Source organism: Mastomys coucha, unplaced genomic scaffold (genome assembly GCF_008632895.1).
Source record: "Mastomys coucha isolate ucsf_1 unplaced genomic scaffold, UCSF_Mcou_1 pScaffold5, whole genome shotgun sequence".
In the NCBI taxonomy this organism is placed as follows: Eukaryota; Metazoa; Chordata; class Mammalia; order Rodentia; family Muridae; genus Mastomys; species Mastomys coucha.
The window spans coordinates 25,405,892-25,425,890 of record NW_022196911.1 but is presented as its reverse complement, the minus strand read 5'-3'; the positions used below and the strand labels follow the sequence as shown (position 1 = coordinate 25,425,890).

Below are 19,999 nucleotides of genomic sequence, written 5' to 3'. Positions count from 1 at the left end.
TCCTGTTGCCCCCTGTCCCTCACAGCCCATGTCTACAAGGAGTTAGTCTGGGAACAAGACTGAGGAAACCTTGCAGACAGAGTCATAGGGCTCAAGCCCCAGAGACAAGGTTGCAGCTCCCTCTCTAAACCCTTTCACAGTACACACAGAGCTTAGTATGGCCTGAAGCCCAGGGTAGACAGTGGCCATGCCAAGGCAAGTCGAAAGCAGCAAAGATGACAAAGCACATGATCAATGCCTCAGGCTCCCTGTGACCCAAGGAACAGTGCCAGTATCCCTCACCCCACCCCACCCCCAGCCCACTCAGCAACTGCATCTGTCTCGAAATGGGAGTACATTACTGGGACAGTGGCAGGCGATGGAGAGGAACCCAAAGCTGCCAGAGCTAAAGCGGGCTTCTGAGACAGCAAAAAATTACTAATAAAAAAACTTAAGTATGGTGGGGAATGGTGATTGTCTGAGATGAAGGAAGGCACTGGAAATGAGATCTCACTGTCGGGGCTCCTTACCCAGAATCCTTCACTGACAGTGACCATGTGTACACAAGAGGCCAGTCCTCCACATCAATGCTCACCCTTACCCAAGAACAGAGGTGACCAGAATCCTGTTGATAGCTGAATAGAGAGTGCCCTCCAAGAGACCCAGTCCATAGACCCTTCTAGATCTCATGCCTTTGAGCGTCGCAGAGCTTCCAAGCTCTCCAGTGACGGCTGGTGGGGCTTTGGTATTGACTGATGGGCATTTGCATAGACTCAATTTTAACTAACATAATAAACGCACGTTAAGCCGCCTAAGTGGTGCATGCCTGTAACTGGCATTTGGGAGGCTGAAACAGGAGGATAAGGAGTTTAAAAACAGTATGGGGTAGGTAAGTAAGAATTCTATCTTAAAATGAATAAACAAATAGATACAAATAAAGACATAATTCACATGGTGAGCAGCTGCCACACTGCACAGGGCTCTGGAAGCTCAGCGCATGTCAAATCACCATCAGGGGATAAAGCCCTGCAGAGAGCTACCAGCAGGCAGCTCCATGTTTCAGCTCTTAGTTCACTGAAGCCTCCTGTAAAACAGAGATGACTGATACATTTAAGATCATGCAGCAAGGACAGCGGGAGGTGCTCACTGGGAGATCTCCGGCTCCCGTGGGCAGCAACACAGGGCCAGAGAAGAGAAACCCCCAGAGGAGTCTTTACAAGTTTATGCATATAGGTACTTTGCCTACGTGTCTGTGTACCATGTGTATGCAGTGCCCACAGAGGCCAGAAGAGGGCACTGGATTCTCTAGACCTGGAGTTATCTATGGTTGTGAGTTCCCAAGTGGGTGCTGGGAATTGAACCCAGGTTCTCCAGAAGAGTAGCCAGTGTTCTTTTTTTCCCTTTTTGGGGGAGAGGGGGTGTAAAGACCGGGTCTCTCTGTGTAGCCCTGGCTGTCCTGGAACTTGCTCTGTAGACCAGGCTGACCTTGAACTCACACAGAACCACCAGGCTCTGCTTCCCCATTGCTGGTATCAAAGGTGTGGGCCACTGCCACCTCTCAAATGCAGCTCACTTCAGCCCTTCCAGAAAAGTCTTTACCTGGTGCATCTGCTGCCCGCCCTGTGCTGCCTACCCAGATGGGCCTTTGTTCTCTGGGACAGCAAGAGAGAAGATAGAAGGCAGGGATACAGCAACACCGTAAGCTTCCAGGTCCCTATACCACCAGCTAAGATGGAACTTGTGAGTGCCAGTAGTTAAGGATGCAGGCAAAAGGTAACTACATAGTGATTGTCCTCTAAGTCCCTGAGGCTACCACCTGGAGGTCTTCTGCACACATCCCTGCACCTCAGCTATGCATCGGAATTCCAAGTTCTTCTGTATCTCACCCCCTCCCCTGCTATGTACCTAGAGCCCTGGGGATACCCCACCACCACCCAGATCCAAAGATGGAGCAGCCACTGCCAAGCCCAGGCCTGAAGATGTGCGAAACACTTGTTACTTCTCATTGTGCTTGTCCTGTGACACAGCCACAGCTTGAGAGTGCTGGCAGCAAGCACCCAGGGTGCCTCAGACTTGATTTTACCAGTAATTGCCGGAACCCTCTGCACCAAGGAGCAGGGATCCCATCCACATACAGGAGTCAGGGCCTCAAGGTTTCCATATTCATAACCAGACAAAAAAGTAATCTTGTTGCAATTTCAGATAAGCAATGCTCACTAAGAAAAGAGGGATTGTTCCCTGAAGCACAGTAGAACACAGGGTTCTCTGGAGGACTTTGATACAGGAGTAAGAAGCAGATACGAACATCCTGGACTACTGTGTCCTGACCAGCCAAAGTGACCCTGCTGTGTGGGAAAAGCTCTGTCAGCACAGTTGAATGGCTTAGCAGATAGGCAGGTATCTGTCTACTTGGGGAACTAAAAATGAGGGGAAACATTTACAGTGGGAACTAAAAATGTGGGGAAACATTTACAGTGGGAACTAAAAATGTGGGGAAACATTTACAGTGGGAACTAAAAATGTGGGGAAACATTTACAGTGGGGACTAAAAACGAAGAAAAACATTTACAGTGGGAACTAAAAATGTGGGGAAACATTTACAGTGGGAACTAAAAACGATGGGAAACATTTACAGCGGGAACTAAAAATGTGGAGAAACATTTACAGTGGGGACTAAAAACGTGGGGAAACATTTACAGCGGGAACTAAAAACGAAGGGAAACATTTACAGCGAGAACTAAAAATGTGGGGGAACATTTACAGTGGGAACTAAAAACGAAGGGAAACATTTACAGCGAGAACTAAAAATGTGGGGAAACATTTACAGTGGGGACTAAAAACGTGGGGAAACATTTACAGCGGGAACTAAAAACGAAGGGAAACATTTACAGTGAGAACTAAAAATGTGGGGGAACATTTACAGTCTTTTTGGTTTTTCGAGACAGGGTTTCTCTGAGTAGCCCTGGCTGTCCTGGAACTCACTTTGTAGACCAGGCTGGCCTCGAACTCGGAGATCCACCTGCCTCTGCCTCCCAAGTGCTGGGATTAAAGGCGTGCGCCACCACCGCCCGGCTTTATTTTATTTTTTGAGACAGGGTCTCACTATGTAGCCTTGCCTGAACTGGAATTCACTATGGAGACCAGGCTGGCCTTGAACTCAGAGCTCTGACTGCCTCTGCCTGCTGAGTACTGGGACTAAAGGTGTGTGCTATCACACCAACCACCTTCTTTTCAAGATTTACTTATTTTTATTTTATGTGCATATGTGCTTTGCTTGTCTGCATGTCTATGTACCACATACATGCAGTCCCTGCAGAGGCTAGAAGAGGACACTGGATCCCCTTGGAACTGGAGGTACAAGTGGCTGTTAGCCTCTATGTGGGTGCTCATCTACAAAAGCACTAAGTGCACTTAGTGTCTAAACCAGCCCAGCATCCCCATTATTGTGCAGTGCAGTTGCTAAAGGCACTCTAGTGCCTCACCTGGGAGCCCTCAGTCACAACCCACCCGAGCCATTCACTTCTACCAGAGCCCACGTGTCAGGACTTGTCAGCCTGAACCATGCCCACACCCAGAGAGCCAGCAGTAAGTATTTAAACATGAGATAAGCCCCCATATCCGAAATGCACAGAGATACATACCCCAACACACAAGGTAAGCCCTCACAGAGGTCTTTTTCTGCATGATTGTCACTTACCAAAAGAATACCTGAAACACACACAAAAAAGGAAGAACATTAAGATGTTGGCCTGGTTTTACACGTTAAACCATTATGCTTACCCACTGAGCAAAACCCACTTGTGAGCTTGGGGTAGTGTGGGGCACAGGAGGACCAGCCTCCAGGAGGATCAGCTGCTAGGCACTGAGTAGGCAAAGCTGGGGCAGGCGGGGCCTACAGGCCGGCAAAGGACACTGTGGAGTGAGCAGATCCAAGATTCTAACTGGCTGCCACTGCAAAGGTTATACCCCAGGATCTGAAGTCCGGGTGCCTAGGTATCTTGACATAGATCACTGGAAGAGAGGCTACTCGGAAGAATGCAGCAGGCTCTGCTGCCGCAGTGTCCTTTACTTTAAAGTCACAGTAGGAAGATGCCTGGAACTCTGCTGCGTGTGAGGATTTGAATGAGAATGGCTCATTCATTTGAAGTCTCATGTGTTTGAATGCTTTGTCACCAGGGGTGATGATATTGGAAAGGATTAGAAGAATTAGGAGGTGAAATTAGGCATGATGGTACATAACTTAATCCCAGCACTTGGGAGGCAGATAGGTGAATCTCTGAGTTGAAGGCCATGAGTTCCAGAACAGCCAGGTCTACACAGAGAAACCCTGTTTTGACTAACCAAAAACAAAACAAAACAAAACAAAACAAAACACAAACGAAAAAAACTGAGGTGTGGTCTTGTTGGAGGAAGTGTGTCAGTGGGGTCAGTGGGGGCGAGCTTTGAGGTTTCAAATACCTATGCCAGGTCTGGCTCTCTCTCCTACCAATCAGGATACAGCACTCGGCTGGTGCTCTAGTGCCTGCCTGCTGGCGTGATGATGGGCTAACCCTCTGAAACTGCAAGGCCTCAATGAAATGCTTGCTTTGGTCATCACGGTGTCTCTACATAGCAATAGAACAATAACTTAGTCACTAGGCAAGTGCTCTGCCGCTGAGCTGCACCCTCAGTGTCCCCACTCCCAATACCATCTATACAAACATACCTATTATATCGTGAAAGACACAGTGACGCATGCTACTCATGAAGGGCCCTAGAACATCATGCTAGGGGTGAAGCCAGATACAAAGCCACATACTAAGGGACTGTGTTCACAGTAAACGCCCGAGGCATTTAAGCACCATGGGTGTAAATGTAAAGCCATGGCTGAAAGCAGTTATTGGTTATCAGGGGCTGCTGGAGGGGCGGGCTGATGGGCTAAGATACAGGGTTCTCTTGATGTGATGAGAATGCTTTAAACTTTATGGCAAGGTTTTGTGAACCCTGAATACATAAAGCCACTGACTTGTAAGGTTTAGTGTTGGCTAGTTTTACTCCATTTTGAGACAGAGTCTTGCTCTGTAGCCTAGGCTGTGCAGCAACTCACTGGGTGGCCCAGATTTGTTTTGAACTTGCAGTTCTGCCTGCCTGCCCTGAGGGGTGGGATGAAAGGCATATACTGCCATACTCAGCTTGACTCATACACGTTAAATAGATTTTACAGTGTATGAGCTACATCTCAGTGAGGAAGAAAAACTGAATGCAAGGTGTGCTAATGAAGGTAAGAGCCTAAGACCTGCTGGGCAGTGGTGGTGCACGCCTTTAATCCCAGCACTTGGGAGGCAGAGGCAGGCGGATTTCTGAGTTCTAGGCCAGCCTGGTCTACAGAGTGAGTTCTAGGACAGCTAGGGCTATACAGAGAAACCCTGTCTCAACAAACAAACAAAAAACAACAAAACAAAACAAAAGAGCCTGAGACCTGCCATGGGGTCTGGACTCACTGAGCAAGCCGACAGCCTGCTGCTTCTGAAACTGTCAAGTGATTCCCCTGCCTGGCAGAGACACACGCTGTTCTCAGATAGAACAAGAATGCCTGAGGCTTTTTCTTCTAACCACAGATGCTGGCGGCAATGAGTGCATCCTTTGAGCATGGCACTATATGTCCATAGAGGAAATATTTAAGTGAACAGCAGACTTACTAGCTCCTACTCACAGCCAACCCCAGAAACACACTATGTGAGAAGTTCTCCAATGAGTGGTGTCTCTGAATCGAGAATGGCTCATAGGTGGGGCTGAAGCAATGGCTCAGTGGTGATAGCACCTGCTCTCCAAGCATGAGGACCCAAGTTTGAATCCGTAGGACCTGAGTAAAAGCTGGGTATGGTGTTTGTAACCTCAGCACACACACACACACACACACACACACACACACACACACACACACATTTTTTTTTTTTCTTTTTGGTTTTTCGAGACAGGGTTTCTCTGTGTAGCCCTGGCTGTCCTGGAACTCACTCTGTAGACCAGGCTGGCCTCAAACTCAGAAATTCGCCTGCCTCTGCCTCCCAAGTGCTGGGATTAAAGGTGTGCGCCACCACCGCCCAGCCACACACAAACTTTCTTAATTGCTTTAGTGAGGAATTTTGTCATAGCAAGGAGAAAAACAATTAATACAGATCCCAACCCCCTCTCCCACTTCCCATGTGTACACACTGATATTGCTTGCCAAGCCCACAGATTTCTCCTTCCTGTGGTCCATAAACTCTCTGCCCTTGGTGATCCTATAAACTGTAACACCTCCTCTAGTCCTGCAGGACAAGCTTTGAGCCATGGCCCCATATAATGCCTGGCATAGGTGGCAAAGACTCTTCTTGGTAAGGTTAGAAGGGTGATGTTTCAAAGTCCTTCTGGCCTCAGTGTGCCCACCAGCCGCCCAATGAGCTTTGTCTCCATCTTCTCAAAACTCATGGCTCAAGCAGGCTAGAGCATCTTCTCAAGGGGACACAGATGTCTAAGTACAATCGCACGTATCATCCCCAGAGAGAAAAGCCAGAGTTTGGCTGAATGGTGACAGCAGCCTCTGTCAAGGCCTAAGTGCTTTGTGATGCACCCCTGCACAAGCTCACTGTGGCAGTTCAGTGGCCAGGAGGTAGGTATATGTCCACAGGGCTAGGAGACAGGCTCTACTTACCAGATCTGCCCTACGTTGACCAGGGACATGTAGAGGGCCCAGAGGGCAGCCATGAGTATCATGTTGGCACAACCGGTCACCAGGACAAAGGATGAGAGGCCCAGCCCAAGGAGAGCAAGGAGGTCCAGGTTGAAGTTCATGTTTGACCAGTCCAACAGCCACAAAATGGTTGGAGTATAGGTCCAGGCACTCCAGCCAGTGCTGCCCTGGAAGTACTCCTGGACATTCTTCAAGAACAGTCTGCAGGGGAGCAGGCCCCGGTCACCGATGAGGGCCTTGTTCTGATTGAATGCCACCAAGAAGGCCACAACTGGAAGACATACGAATGCAGGAGTTGTGAGTAGGGACAGACCACCCCTCCATGGGCTCAAGGATGCAAATAGGAACTGGGTCCCTTTGAGAAAAGGAGATGCTAATGGCTGGGTGACATGGGGACAGGTGAGATGAGTGGACATGAATGGGCCCCCATGGACACAAGTGGACATGAATAAGATCAACTTCCACAGACCCAAGGGGACACAGGTAAGACCAGGCCTCCATGGGTACAGGAGAAGAGGCCCTTGGGTTAGCGGGGTATGAAGAGGTAACGGCCCTATGGTCATACAGGCACAGTAGGAGGGGATAGTTCCACAGACATACGATGACATGTTCCAGTTTGCTTTCTGTTGCTATGATGAACACCATGACTAAAGGTACCTTAAAAAGCAACTTAAGGGTAGAAATGGCTTATTTCAGCTTACGTTTCTAGGTCACAGTCCATCATTAAGGGACGTCAGAGCAGGAGCTCAAGCAGAAACAGTGAAGCAGCACTGCTTACTGGCTTGCTCTCTAGCTCCCAGGACCACTTGCCTTGGGATGGTGCTGCCCACAGGGGGCTGGGCACTCCTGCACCAACTCTCAGTCATGGTCATCAATGTCCCACAGACACGCCCACAGCTCAGTGTAAAGGGGCAATTCTTCACCCAAAGTTCCCTATTCCCAGGTGACTCTAGGCTAAGTCAAGTTGACAATAAACACTAACTAGGACAGGACACAAGCGAGCAACGGCCCTGTGGACACAAGGGGATCCAAGCAGGCAAGGGCCGGGCATGGTTTTCACCGAGGCAGCACACATGCTGCGGCACCTGCGTGGTTTGAATTAGAAGTGTCCTCTATAATCTCAGGTTCCGAGCCCTTGGTTCTTTCCCAGTCACTGGTGCTATTTAGGGAAGTTTAGGTGGTTCAGCCTTGTTGTGGAAAGCTTGCCACTGGGGACAGGCTCTGAGATTTAATGCCTCATGCCATTCCCAGTTCACTCTCTGCCTCTTGCTCCTGCTGCCATGCCTGTCCTGTCCTGTGCCGCCACGCCTGTCCTGTGCCACCATGGCTCCCCACCACAATGGATTCCTGTCCCTCTGGAACTGTAAGCCAAAATAAACTCTTCCTTCTATAACTTGCTTTGGTCATGGTGTTTCATCCCAGCAATGGGAAAGTAATTCACGAAGCGTCTAAGCTACACACAGCAGCAGCTTGCTCGGAATCCTGGGGGCTTCTGGCACTCCCTGGAGAAAGCCTGCTGTGTGTACATACATGGACTGTGTCTGCTCTCACGTGATGTCTAAGCAAGCAGACTGACGTTGCTATGTAAGCCTGTGCCTGGGAATGTGTGAGCATGTGCCATTAGCCATCACGGAATGTTCTAGTGGCTTGGCTCCATCCACAGCACTGCTCCCCAGGGCCAGCAGCCTGGGCCACTCATGAGATTGTAAGACCTCAAGCTCAGAGTCCATTTCTAGGATCTTCCCTTTTATAGGACACTTCCATTTCTTCTGGGTGTCCATGCTATATATGCCTAGTGCAGAGTTGGGGAGGGGTAGAATAAAGAAGGAAAAGGTGTGAGGAGAGAGGAGAGAAGTAAAAGGCACATACAGAGACAGGGGATGAAGAAGTGTCTGCATTAGCAAAAAATGGTCTATGTGGATAATCCCAAAGAACTTACAAAAACAAGAAAAAAAAGGCAACCTTTAGTACTAAAGGTGAGTTTACCAAGATCATGGGATGGGTCACAAGGTCAGAACAGAAGAGCTGACTGTGCTCTTATAGACAAGCAATGAACAGCGTCATCTAAGTTTGAAAAAAAAAAAAAAAAAGAGCCAGGCAGTGGTGGTGCCTTTTAAACCCCCACACTTGGGAGGCAGAGGTGAGTAGGACAGCCAGAGCTACACAAAGAAACCCTGTCTCAAAAAAAGTATAAAAGCAACTGGAAATAGCACAAGTACAAATCCAACAAATCTCCATGTGTGGGAAACACAAGAGAAAGAAAGAAGTGTCAAAGGGTGTAGAGAGCTAAGCCACGGCTGGGTGAAGAGCTGCTCACCACTGACACCATAGAGAGCTAAGCCACGGCCATGCAAAGAGCCGCTCCCCATAGACAGCCAAGCCACGGAGAGCTGCTTGCCATTGAAACCACAGTCAACAATCTCAATCACATAAGGAGTTTGTATGTAGATTCTGACAGGCTGATTCTAGCAGCACAGATGAAGAGTAAAGGAAACAGAAGAGCCAATGTAATCAGAAGAGGAATAGACTTGTGGCATTCAGGTTGAGCATTTCCAGGACTCACTGTACAAATCCACACTAATCAAGATGTGGTGGTTTGAATATGCTTGGCCCAGGGAGTGGCACTATTTGGAGGTGTTGCCTTGTTGGAGGAAGTGTATCACTGTGGGTGTGGACTTTAAGACCCTTGTCCTAGCTGCCTGGAAGCCAGTCTTCTACTAGCAGCCTTCAGATGAAGAATTAGAACTCTCGGCTCCTCCTACACTATGGATGCTGTCATGCTTCTGCCTTGATACTGGATTAAACTTCTAAACCTGTAAGCCAACCCCAATTAAACACTGTCCTTATAAGAGTTGCCTTGGTCATGGTGTCTGTTCACAGCAGTAAAAGCCTAACTAAGACAGAAGATAAAGAGAACTGGGGAGAAGGAAGAAGAAAAGAGGAGGAGGAGGAAGAGAAGCAGGAAGAGAAGGTAGAGGAGGAAAGGAGAAGAGAGAAGAAAAATGAAGAAGAAAATGAAAAAGAAGAAAGAAAAAAGAAGATGAAGAAGACAGAGAAGAAGAAGGGAAGAACTAGAAACAGAAATCCTGGAGGGGAGCAGAGGGCCCAGCGGTAGATACACATAGACTCACAAAGTTGCAAAGACGAAGTGCTGAGGAAATACAATCAATAGCTGCAGCTGCACCAGCTGCTACAGCTTGAATGTGACCTGACCCCAAGATTTTCTCGGATGCAGGCTTATTCCTCAGTATGGCAGTGCTGCAGGATCATGAAGCTGTGGAACTGAATGGGAGATCTCTAGGCTAGTCCTACTCCATCACTCTAGTGAGAGGTCTCTAGGCTGGCCCTATTCCATCACTCTAGTGAGAGGTCTCTAGGCTAACCCTATTCCATCACTCTAGTGAGAGGTCTCTAGGCTAGCCCCACTCCATCACTCTAGTGAGAGGTCTCTAGGCTAGCTCCACTCCATTACTCTAGTGAGAGGTCTCTAGGCTAGCCCCACTCCATCACTCTAGTGTGAGGTCTCTAGGCTAGCTCCACTCCATCAATCACTCTAGCTTCTTCTTCCAATAGAGGGGGCTTGGGTTGCTATGATGGTGCCATCCATTAAAAGATGATTTTAGCAGAGGGTACCCACCAGAACTACCATGATGGTGCATATACTTCTCCTGCTGAAGACAAAAACAAAACAAAACAAAACAAAAACCTGAGCAAAATGTTCCTTCATCCATACTCAGGCCCAAAAGCAAGCTAACATCAAATCCATGTCCAAAGAGATGGCCTCAGACTTAATGGTTAACATAGAAAGTTAATCTAAAAAGTCAACAGCCTGAATGTGGTACAGATAAAACTAAACACTTAGACACAAACATAAAAGAAAACCTAGGCTGGCCTGGCGGCTCAGGCTTGCCATCACTCACATAGCTCAATTGTGAGTTCAACAAACTGAAGGGGGGGCACCCCTTGTGACTCGGGTTTAGCAGCAAGTGTTTTAGATAAAACACCAAATGGTCAGTTCATGGACTTTGTGAAAACTGAAAGAAGGGAAGAGAAGGGAAGGGAAGGGAAGGGAAAGTAAGGGAAGGAAAGGGAAGGAAGAAAACAACTTTAAATTTTCATTAGAAACTTCAAAGAAAATGGAAATATGACACATAGACTGGAGGGAAATGTTGCAAACTATCATGTGTCTGATAAAGGATTTTCATTAAAGAACACAGCAGTAAGAAAACCCAACAAGGGGTAAAAGATGTTTAGAGGTACTGAAACTGTCTGCCACATGCAATCACATATGACAAACGAACACAGGAAAACACAGCAATGCCAATAAAACCAGTGAGGTTCTGGGCATGGTGGTGCATGCTTGTAATCTCAGCCCTCGGGAGATACAGGCAGGAAGATCAAGCAGTTCAAGGTCATCCTCAGGTTTATAGCAAGTTCGAGGTCAGCCAGAAATACAGGAAACAGTCTCTACCAACCAATGAACCAACCAAAAGACCCAAATCTGGAAAAACCCGGCAGTATAAGTGGCCTGGGGGCTTCCAAGCCCAGAAGTGAAAAGAGGCTCAGCCCATGAATGCTCAGAACCAAAAGGACAGGCTATCAAGGGCACTTTCTGTTTTCTCTCCTCAGCTAAGAGTTCAACCAGACCATATGTAAAAGGTGACCAAGCAAATACAAGGAACATACATGACCAATACTTGGGACACACACCTAAATCTCCCTGGAGTAGAACTATCTTGTTCTCACACAGCTTCCCCATCATACATGGGGAGGACAACAGGCTGAGCTAGGCTGAGTGGAGCAAGGACTGCCCCACACTCCCCAGACACTGCCATGCCACACTGAGGCTGGGAAGTCTGGTACCATGAGTATGTATGCCCAGAGCCCAGCCCTTCCCAAGAGCAGCAGTAGATGGATCTCATCAGTTGCCCAGTGTCCCCTCTCCAGCCTTAACCTCCTGAGTGTTCCATGGGGTTCAAGGAAGACACTGTCCAGGAGCAAGCCTGGTACACAAAATATACAGACCCTGGGCATAGTAAATCCATGGCAGAGCTAAAGCCAAGGGCTTGTCACTCACAGCCATTCACTCACTAAGCCAAACCCTGAATGCATTCTCTCCGATGTCGGTGACAGTGATATCACTGGACACATGCACGTTGTGATGCATAAACAAGGTGCATGGCAGTTGATATATTAGTGTCTGCTCAGTAGGGTGAGCATCCTCAGGGACTAGAGGCCACCTATCAGGGTGACAAGTGAATCTTTACTTCAAGCAGCTGGGGCAATCCCTACAGGAAAACAGCTCTCAAGTGCTGGCATGCCTCTGCTTCCATGGCTTCCCGTGGTAGCCGCTCTGGGAGATTAATTATGTACATTTGCTCTGTGTGGAGCTCGTCCTTGCCATCTGGGTGCACCTAGGACTGCTGTGGACAGAATCACACAACCCCAGGCGGGAGTGCACAAGCCTGCAGCTAACAGGCAGGCTCTGGAGCTGGCTTTGAGGAGTCATTGGCACCACACTGCACTCTTGTTACTCATCCACACAGTTCTCTGACCAACACTTTCCTTAAAGCCATTACTTATCTTTGACAGGACCTTGCTACTATGAATCTCAGGCTGGGCTCAAACTCCAGACTCCCTTTCAAGTGCAGGGATTACAGGCAGCGGGTGTTCTGGACGCACTGTCTTAAGGAAAAGCCAGGAGATCCCAGTCGCAGGTAACTCTCAGAATGCACTGGGCTGTATTTAATTACAAGTTTTTTCCATAGTAGAAGCACTGTCAATTCGACATTCAAGTGAACTTGCTAGACAGCCTATCACTATGAAAAGACATCGGAGTGTAGCTCATAATCCAGTGAGGTACAGAGCCTTTTAGAAGAAACTACTTTAGGACTGCTGCTTTACCCAGCGGCCATGAATTATGAAACCAGGACCCAGGAAGATGGGAAACCTAAAGAATGTGCCTACCTCAAGTACGCTCGAGCTAAGGAAGCAAAGCACATTGCACGCACATGCTGAACAGCTACTAGAAGTGTCTGCCTGAGTCAGGCGCTCACAGCCTTGTGTGTCAAGCTGACATGTTGGCTCCTATAATGACCAAAGGCGGCACTGCCCACCCGAGAGCCCATCTGCAAAGTATCCTCAGCACAAAGCCACCAGGTGCCACTGAGCCTTCCAGTTCCATCCATCCTGTAGACTCCCTTCATCTTGCTCTGAGTGTATCAGGACCAACTTTCTCATGATTCCTTAGTATTGCATGGGATAAAACAGCACATTTTTTTCCACTAGCTTTAGAGAGAATGAGTTGAAACTCAGGCAGACAAACACATGGGGCCATTTGGTTAAGAACTCCAGTTCTCCCTTGCACCCAGAAGTGGTCAGTCTGTCACACAAAAATGCACATGAACCTGACTCTCCACAGGAGAGCCACATGGACACAGCCCAAAGCCTGAGATGACTCTTCCTAAAGACGCACAAAGTACGTTATGCACGAGCCTGCCCTGGGCCTTGGGCTTTACTTAGCACTCAGTTTTGCCTTCCTCACTAAAAGGCTGGGCCATGGCCACCAGTTTTCACTTAGTTAATGGGTCACCTCCTAGGTATTAGGAATTAGGGCGAGGATTTGGAACCCACAGCTACTTCCCCCAGCCAGGGGTCCAGAGGTTTTAAGCATGAGCTCTGTTGTGTTGTGGCCACAGGCAGGGCAAGCCCAGTGTGAGGAGGACAGGCACTCAGCCACAGCTGGGGGTTCAGGTGTCACCATAGTGATTGTTTGGAACTGGTTCTATATGATACCTCTTGGCCCACTACCTCTGTAAGTAGCAATAACAGGCCAGGAGCTAAGGGGACAGTAAAGAAACATCAGTGCCCAGTGTAGTGGTACACACCTTTAATCCCAGCACTCTGGAGGCAGAGGCAGGCAGATCTCTTCGAGGAGTTGGAGACTAGCCTGGTCTACAGAACAAGTTCCAGGGCAGCCAGGACTATGCAGAGCAACCCTGTTTCAAAAACAAACAACAGAAACAAAACCAACAACAACAAAAACCAAAACCGAAACGAGGTGTGTATGGGGGACACCAGCATGACTGCCAGTCCCCTCCGTTCTGTTTTTCCTGAAGTGAAGGAGGCTAAGGGGTTCAGATAGGTGTGGGATGTTGCAGTGAAGGTCTGCAGAGACAGAGCCTAAGCCGAACCTGGCAGTCCTTCCAGAGCTGACCTGGTTGAACCTTACTTCCAGCCTGCCAATGAAATCTGGCTAGACCCTTGGGCCCTCTGCCGGGTGCCTTTCCAAACAGGTCAGGTTGGAGCTGCTGCACCACCTTTGGGTCCAGTGGGGAGCCCGCTGAGAGAAGGCAAAAGAGGTGAGGCTAGGTCTAAGACTCTCCTCTCCCCTAGGGCTTCGTCTCGCCACTCCCAGGGAGCACGCAGAGGAGTGCAAGCCTTCGCTTCTTACACGTGCCAAGTGGGGCTGTGAAGAGGCAGGGATTGGGGTGGGGTCCTGGGAACACGCCGAGGGACCTGACATTAAGTTTAGGAAGCCACTGCGTAGAAGGTGAGGAGACGGGGTCCGGAAGCTCACAGAGGGGCAGGATGGTTGTAGTGCAGGATCCTAGAAGCCTACAGAAGGACAAACGGGAGCCACAAGCGAGCAGGGTTTGGGACCAGGTCACAGGATGCCGGCGACAGCCCGCTCCCACCGGACACTCACAGTAAATGAAAGCGAGGGCCCGCAGGAGCACGACTCTGGTCAGCCAGAAGGTGCCCGTGAGCAGCGGGGCTGGAGAATCCGCGGAATCTCTAGCCAGAGAGGACGGCGACGCCGGACTGTGCTCCGCGCCTCCGACATTCCGTTTTCTCAGGAACCCCGTGAACGCAGCCATTACTAGGCTGTCTGGGCGCATGAGCACAAAGGGCGGCGCGCGCGGAAGCCACGCCCATATCCTGAAAGGCCACACACGCTCCCCTGGATGACAGGCAGTACCCTTCGCAGCCAAGGCCCACGCGCCACGCCCTCTCTGGGCGGTCTCGTCTAGCGGTGGACATCTCCTTAGTGGCTTCAGTATTTGCAGAGTCGAGCAACAAGGGAAGTTAGTGACCGCCCTGTCCTGGGTGCGGATCTGCTACTTTGTAGCAGGGAAGGCCAGGCCTGTAGCAGTGGCTGAGCAGGGTTTTCACCCTGTATTCCTCTGCTGCCCGCTGTCCAGGAAGGCTCAGATCATGCTCTAAGACAATTGGCAGGAAGAAACCTAAAATTTGCCCTGGAACCTCCTGCTTTTTCTTCTACCTAAATCTCTTATTCTGTGGTTCCCAGAGCCCCCAGAGACCCCTACGAAGATCTGGGGCCGTGTTCAAGCTATTTATGGAGCCACTGGGCCATCAAGGACTCAGTTTAACCCACCAGTGGCATTTGCAGAATCCCAAGGAGACACACCTTCAACTCTGTTTTTATATTTGATTTTACTTTTAATAACTCAGACTGGCCTTGAACTATATAGTCCAGAATGACAGCAAAGAAATTGTCCTCATGAGCTGCCTTTCTCGATACTCTTATTACACGCCACTTGCCTGATAGCAATTCTGATTTTTCGTGTTAGGGGCCACTCCAGCACTGCACACACATGATACTGGAGAAGAGAAAAGGAGGACAGACGGGCAGGAGCACCACTAGCCCGAGGGGTTATAAGGCTAACTACAGGGCTCTCTGGAACAAGGGTTTTCTTCATTCATCTTTCAGAACTTTTTATGTATTAAAGATCTTGTGCCTTTGTGAATTAAAGCTACTGGGTTTTTTTTTTTGTTTGTTTTTTTGTTTTGTTTTGTTTTAACAACTTGCCTTTAGCATGTCCTTTTTGCGATTGCTGTTTTGACATATAAATTACCAATGCTTGCATGGTCAAACAACCTATTAATGTTTAAACCTCCACACCAGCAGTGAGCCTTTCCTGGGTAAGGACTGGTGTGTAGCTGCTGGGACTCTTCCTAGCCTCCAGGCTCCCTGATACTGGAGCATATACATACATCTTATAAAGCACTTTGGGTTTTGTTTTTGTTTTTGTTTTTTTTTTAGTTTCTTTTTCTTTTTCTTCAGAAACACTCCCTTGGGAGCCCAGCTGTGAGTATGCCCCATCACAAATGTTGCAATGGATAATACAAATACTTCCCACCTGCCAGGCCTCCCACAGGCCAGCTCTGCCCAAGGTCTCAAGACTTTAAAGGATGAAGGAGTAGTTACACCTGTGTATCCTGCGCCCAGATCCTTCTGTAGGAACCCTTACCCCTGCCTCTCCTCACTGGCATGTGCCAGGCATGGGATGGGCCAGCCAAGACATTTGGGGAGGGCAGCTCAAGTCTGTACAACTTGCCCAGATTATTTCTGGAAGTCAGAGTTAAGCAGGGGATGGAAGGGGAGGAAGGATTGCTCTGCCGTCAGGTGTTACCCTGGGTGCTGTGACTCAGGTGGGGACCATCCTCACAAAGGGCCCTTTGTCCTCAGCTTCCCCTTGCCTTGGTAACATTGTCCTCCCTGCAGAAGGGCACAATGGGGCATTGTGAAAAGCATAAAATGGACCTCTTGTTCCAGCATCCAGTGCTCCAGCTGGGGCTGGGACTCAGCTCTAGGCTCCCTCTTGGATTTGCCCACAGTGGTCGAGGCCAGCAGAAGGGTCTGCAGGAAACTCGGGTCCTCGGTGGTGGCCAGAGTTTCTTGCCCCTGGCCTGCCTTCCTGGGATGCTATCTGGAACCAGCTTTCAAGCAGGTCACACAGGGCAGGGCTGAACCTGAAGAGGTTAACGTGCTTGCCTGTTTCTGCCCAAGTTTAATACGAAGAACACTGGGAAGCTGGATACCTGTGATCCTAGTACTGGTGGTGCTGAGGCAGGAGGATTACAGCAAGTTTGAGCTAGCTGAAACACACTGGAGTATTGCTCACCCATAAAAAGGGATAAAGTTGAACATATTATAGTATGGATGACCCCTAAGACCACAAGCTGAGGCAAGTCTGATACATGGTAGGATCCTTTTTTAAAAAAAAAAAAAAATGGCACTTTCCTTAGGAAAGACAGATTTGTGGTTTCCAGGGGTGAGGGAGAAAGAAGGGCATATGGAGAGTCCCTCAGGAGTGTTTGAAACTAGATCGATACATGAACATGCTGATAGCCTGCATACTGCTGAGTCCTTTGGTTTATATGAATTGTGAATCCCCAAGCCCCCCGCCCCCCCTTTTTTTGAGATGTCTCACTGTGTAGCTCAGACTGGCTTTGAACTTGAAGCCCTCCTCTTGCCTTTGTCTTGCAAGCATTAGGATTACAGATGTGTATCGCCATGGCTGGCTTTACCACATGTTAAAAAAAAATGTAGACAAAAATTATGAAGGAGTCCCTTAAGCTGAATGTTTCACAATTATCTAGAAGGCAGGCATCCCTTGCACTAGTCAGAGTAAGCTGTGGCTTATACCACATTTGTCTGTGTATTGAACATCTGGCAGTTGAGCAGCTAGGCCTACATTCAGCTGTGGTCCATAGAGAAAGCAAATCCTAGACTGAGCTAAGCAGCTGAAGGTTCACATACTGGAGCTGGAGGGGGCAACAGGGAGGTGGGGCTGAGGTTTGCCCCTGTCACCTCAGAGGCCACCAACATGAAGTAGGCTTCTAAATATTACTTTTAGCCAAAAACTACAGAAACCATCAAGCTGGCAGGGCAGAAGGAACTGAGATGAAAGGCCCCGGGGCCTCTGGCAGCAGCAGCTCTAAAAAAAAAAAAAAAAAGAAGGCAAACTGGAGAGGGGTCCCAAGAGGGACTTCCAGCTCAGGACCCGACTGGTGTCTCCGGAGGCCTGGGGCTCACCGTTCCTAGTTGGGGCCTGTGCCCCAGCTGCCTGAAACCTCCAGCACAGTGGCTAAGATGGGTATGGGGAGAGGGCACACTGCCCACTAGCTGGCAGCTCTCCCAGCAGCTGCGGAATGGCTTCACAGAGGAATGAGCCCCCTGTCAGCACCTCGTCCAGCTGTCCCCAGGCACCCTGGCCTAGCAGTCCCCACTGTCTCAGGGCTATTGTCCCTGACATGCAGTCACAGCTGTCTCTGGCTCCCCAAGAACCCAGCCTGGGCTGAATATAATCATGCATCCTTCATTTACCCCAATTTTTCATGTCTTGATGTTTGCTTGTGAAGGGGGGGGGCAGGATCCACATCTGTTGCTTTTTCCTAGAAGAGTGGCCAGTTGAGTTGGTCCCCCACCACCACCACCCTGACTGTCCAGTGGCCAAAACCCATCAGAGCCCAGCAGGTGCGGCAGTCAGCAGGTGCCATGCCATTTGTTGGCTGGACCGAAGCTGTGACACACAAGCGGCTGTTCCTCCTGGCTACTGTTCTCTTCTGCTGCACCCTCAGCTCTCCCATGCACCCCAGGGAGATATGCCTTGTGAATCTCAACAGCAGCTGTGACTTCAGGGTAGAATGGAAGTCAGATGTCTGGGGTAGGACCCTATAGCAGAACATGGCTGTGAACTAAAAGAATTCTTGGAAAGTTCCATCCTAGAGATCAGAACCCAGAGAGGCCTGTGGGTTGGACTTTGCTCACAGAGCCAGACTGTCACTAGGTCAGCCACCAACTGTCTTACCAATGCTGCATAACAAACAGCCCCAAACAACTATATATGGCCTGCTGGGATCTAACTGAAACCTCCCTCACTACATTCAAAGGAATAAATGCAGGCCAGACACAAGAAAGCCATTTATTGGTGGGTTTAATTTTCCCTGGACACAGATAGGTATCTGGAACCGTCAATCACGGCAGAAGAGGTTTGGGCTATAGGGCTATTTGTTACATTTTTATTCTAAATCAGCCTTTCAGCTTAAGCTGGGAACAGAGATCTGATTGGTAAAGTTGTAACTGCAGACACCACAAATGGGCAGGAAGCCCTGCTGGATCTGAAATGTGAAGCTTGGGAGGATGAACATAGAAATCAGGTGGCCCATGAGTGAGTCCCCATCGATATCTGCTCAAGGACATTATGTCTCACTTCTGGGGAACCCAACACCCATAGGATTCTGGCACGGAGTAAGTAATGATGAAAGACCAGGATTGGGGTGCCGTGGAGTTCCCCAGACAAATCCAAGGCATAGGGCTAGATGTCTAGTGTCAGAATGAGCCTTTCTAAGTCCACCTTAGCCCATGTTGACACTATCACTGGACTTCACCATCACAGTAGCAGATGCTGGTACCTCTGCAGAAGGCTGCATGGAGTTGGTTTCCACCCAGGAAAAGCTGCTGGAGAGCCCCGAGGACCCTACCAAGGAGGGCTCTAACTTTAAAACCACCAACTGTAGAATGCCAAGGAGGAAGTACCAAGACCCACTGCATACTGTTGGGAGTCAGCTGCACCCAGGGCCCTGACAAGGTGAAGGATGGGGCCTGGCTTGAAATTCAGGAGCCCGGGAGCTCCAGAGGCATCAGGGCAAAGCAGTGGAAATGTCAGATGTTCCTAACACATCTTGGGCCCCGTACACACCTATCATAAATGTTGGACTCCAGTGCTTGGGTTAAATAGAGCCCCTTTCCAGAATCCTTTCAGACTGAGAACAGCTACGTAGAGGATCCCACCCTGCTGTCACCAGTGCCTTCCAAAGCAGTGTGCCTCCCAAGGGGTATCAAGCACCAAGGCTGCTGCTGAGCTGGAGCATGATCACACACACACACACACACACACACACACACACAGGATCCAGAGGCATGCTGTGAGCACACAGGATAGCATGGCATAACATAGGAGTAGGCTACAGATGCGGTACAGCAGTTAAACTACTTCTGTAGGTCTGAGAGATGGAGCATGGAGCAGCAGAGAGGGGTGGGTACCGACACCAGAAGCTCCCCTATAGAGGACAATTCTATTGAGGGACTAGCTCTGATCCCAACTGCAGCTTCCACTGCAGACAGCTCTGACAACATCCCTGAGACCACTGGATTAAGATGAGGGTGGGAGGCAGAGTGCTTGGCCCAGTGCCCTGAGCCTGTTCCTGGGAGGCCAGCCTTCTGGGATTGACAAGTAGACTTTAAAAGCAGCAACTATCCAATCCGTAGGAGGACCCACTGCCTCTTGGAACTCAGTGTGCAGGGCAACGGTGTTCAGGAGGAGCCCCGCAGGGCAGCGGTCTACAGGAGCCCTGCTCTGAGTTCACCCTTCACTGCCTCCACATTTGTCTCTTCCAGGCCAGCAATTAAAAATCTCCATGGCTGTGCTGGGATGACCTGCCAACTGCCTGGCATACATCTTTGGATGCAGGGGAGGAGGGAGAAGCAGGCCAAGACTGAGG

At 49.4% G+C, this 19,999-nt stretch overlaps 1 protein-coding gene across 2 annotated transcripts in view; it reads right to left on the bottom strand.

Moving 5' to 3' along the window:
• Lmf1 (lipase maturation factor 1) overlaps positions 1–14,615 on the bottom strand; it is an 80,132-nt gene extending 65,517 nt beyond the window's left edge. Inside the window, exons 1-3 of one of the 2 annotated variants that reach the window (XM_031350662.1) lie at positions 14,397–14,615; positions 6,650–6,959; positions 3,677–3,687 (exon numbers count right to left, since the gene is read on the bottom strand). In XM_031350662.1, coding sequence (XP_031206522.1) covers positions 3,677–3,687; positions 6,650–6,959; positions 14,397–14,589 — 514 coding nt within the window. In that variant the 5' untranslated portion in view covers positions 14,590–14,615. Of the gene's footprint in view, positions 1–3,620; positions 3,688–6,649; positions 6,960–14,396 lie in introns of those variants that run through there. The other variant, XM_031350663.1, reaches the window with a different exon arrangement.
• Between the last annotated feature and the right edge of the window lie 5,384 nt (positions 14,616–19,999).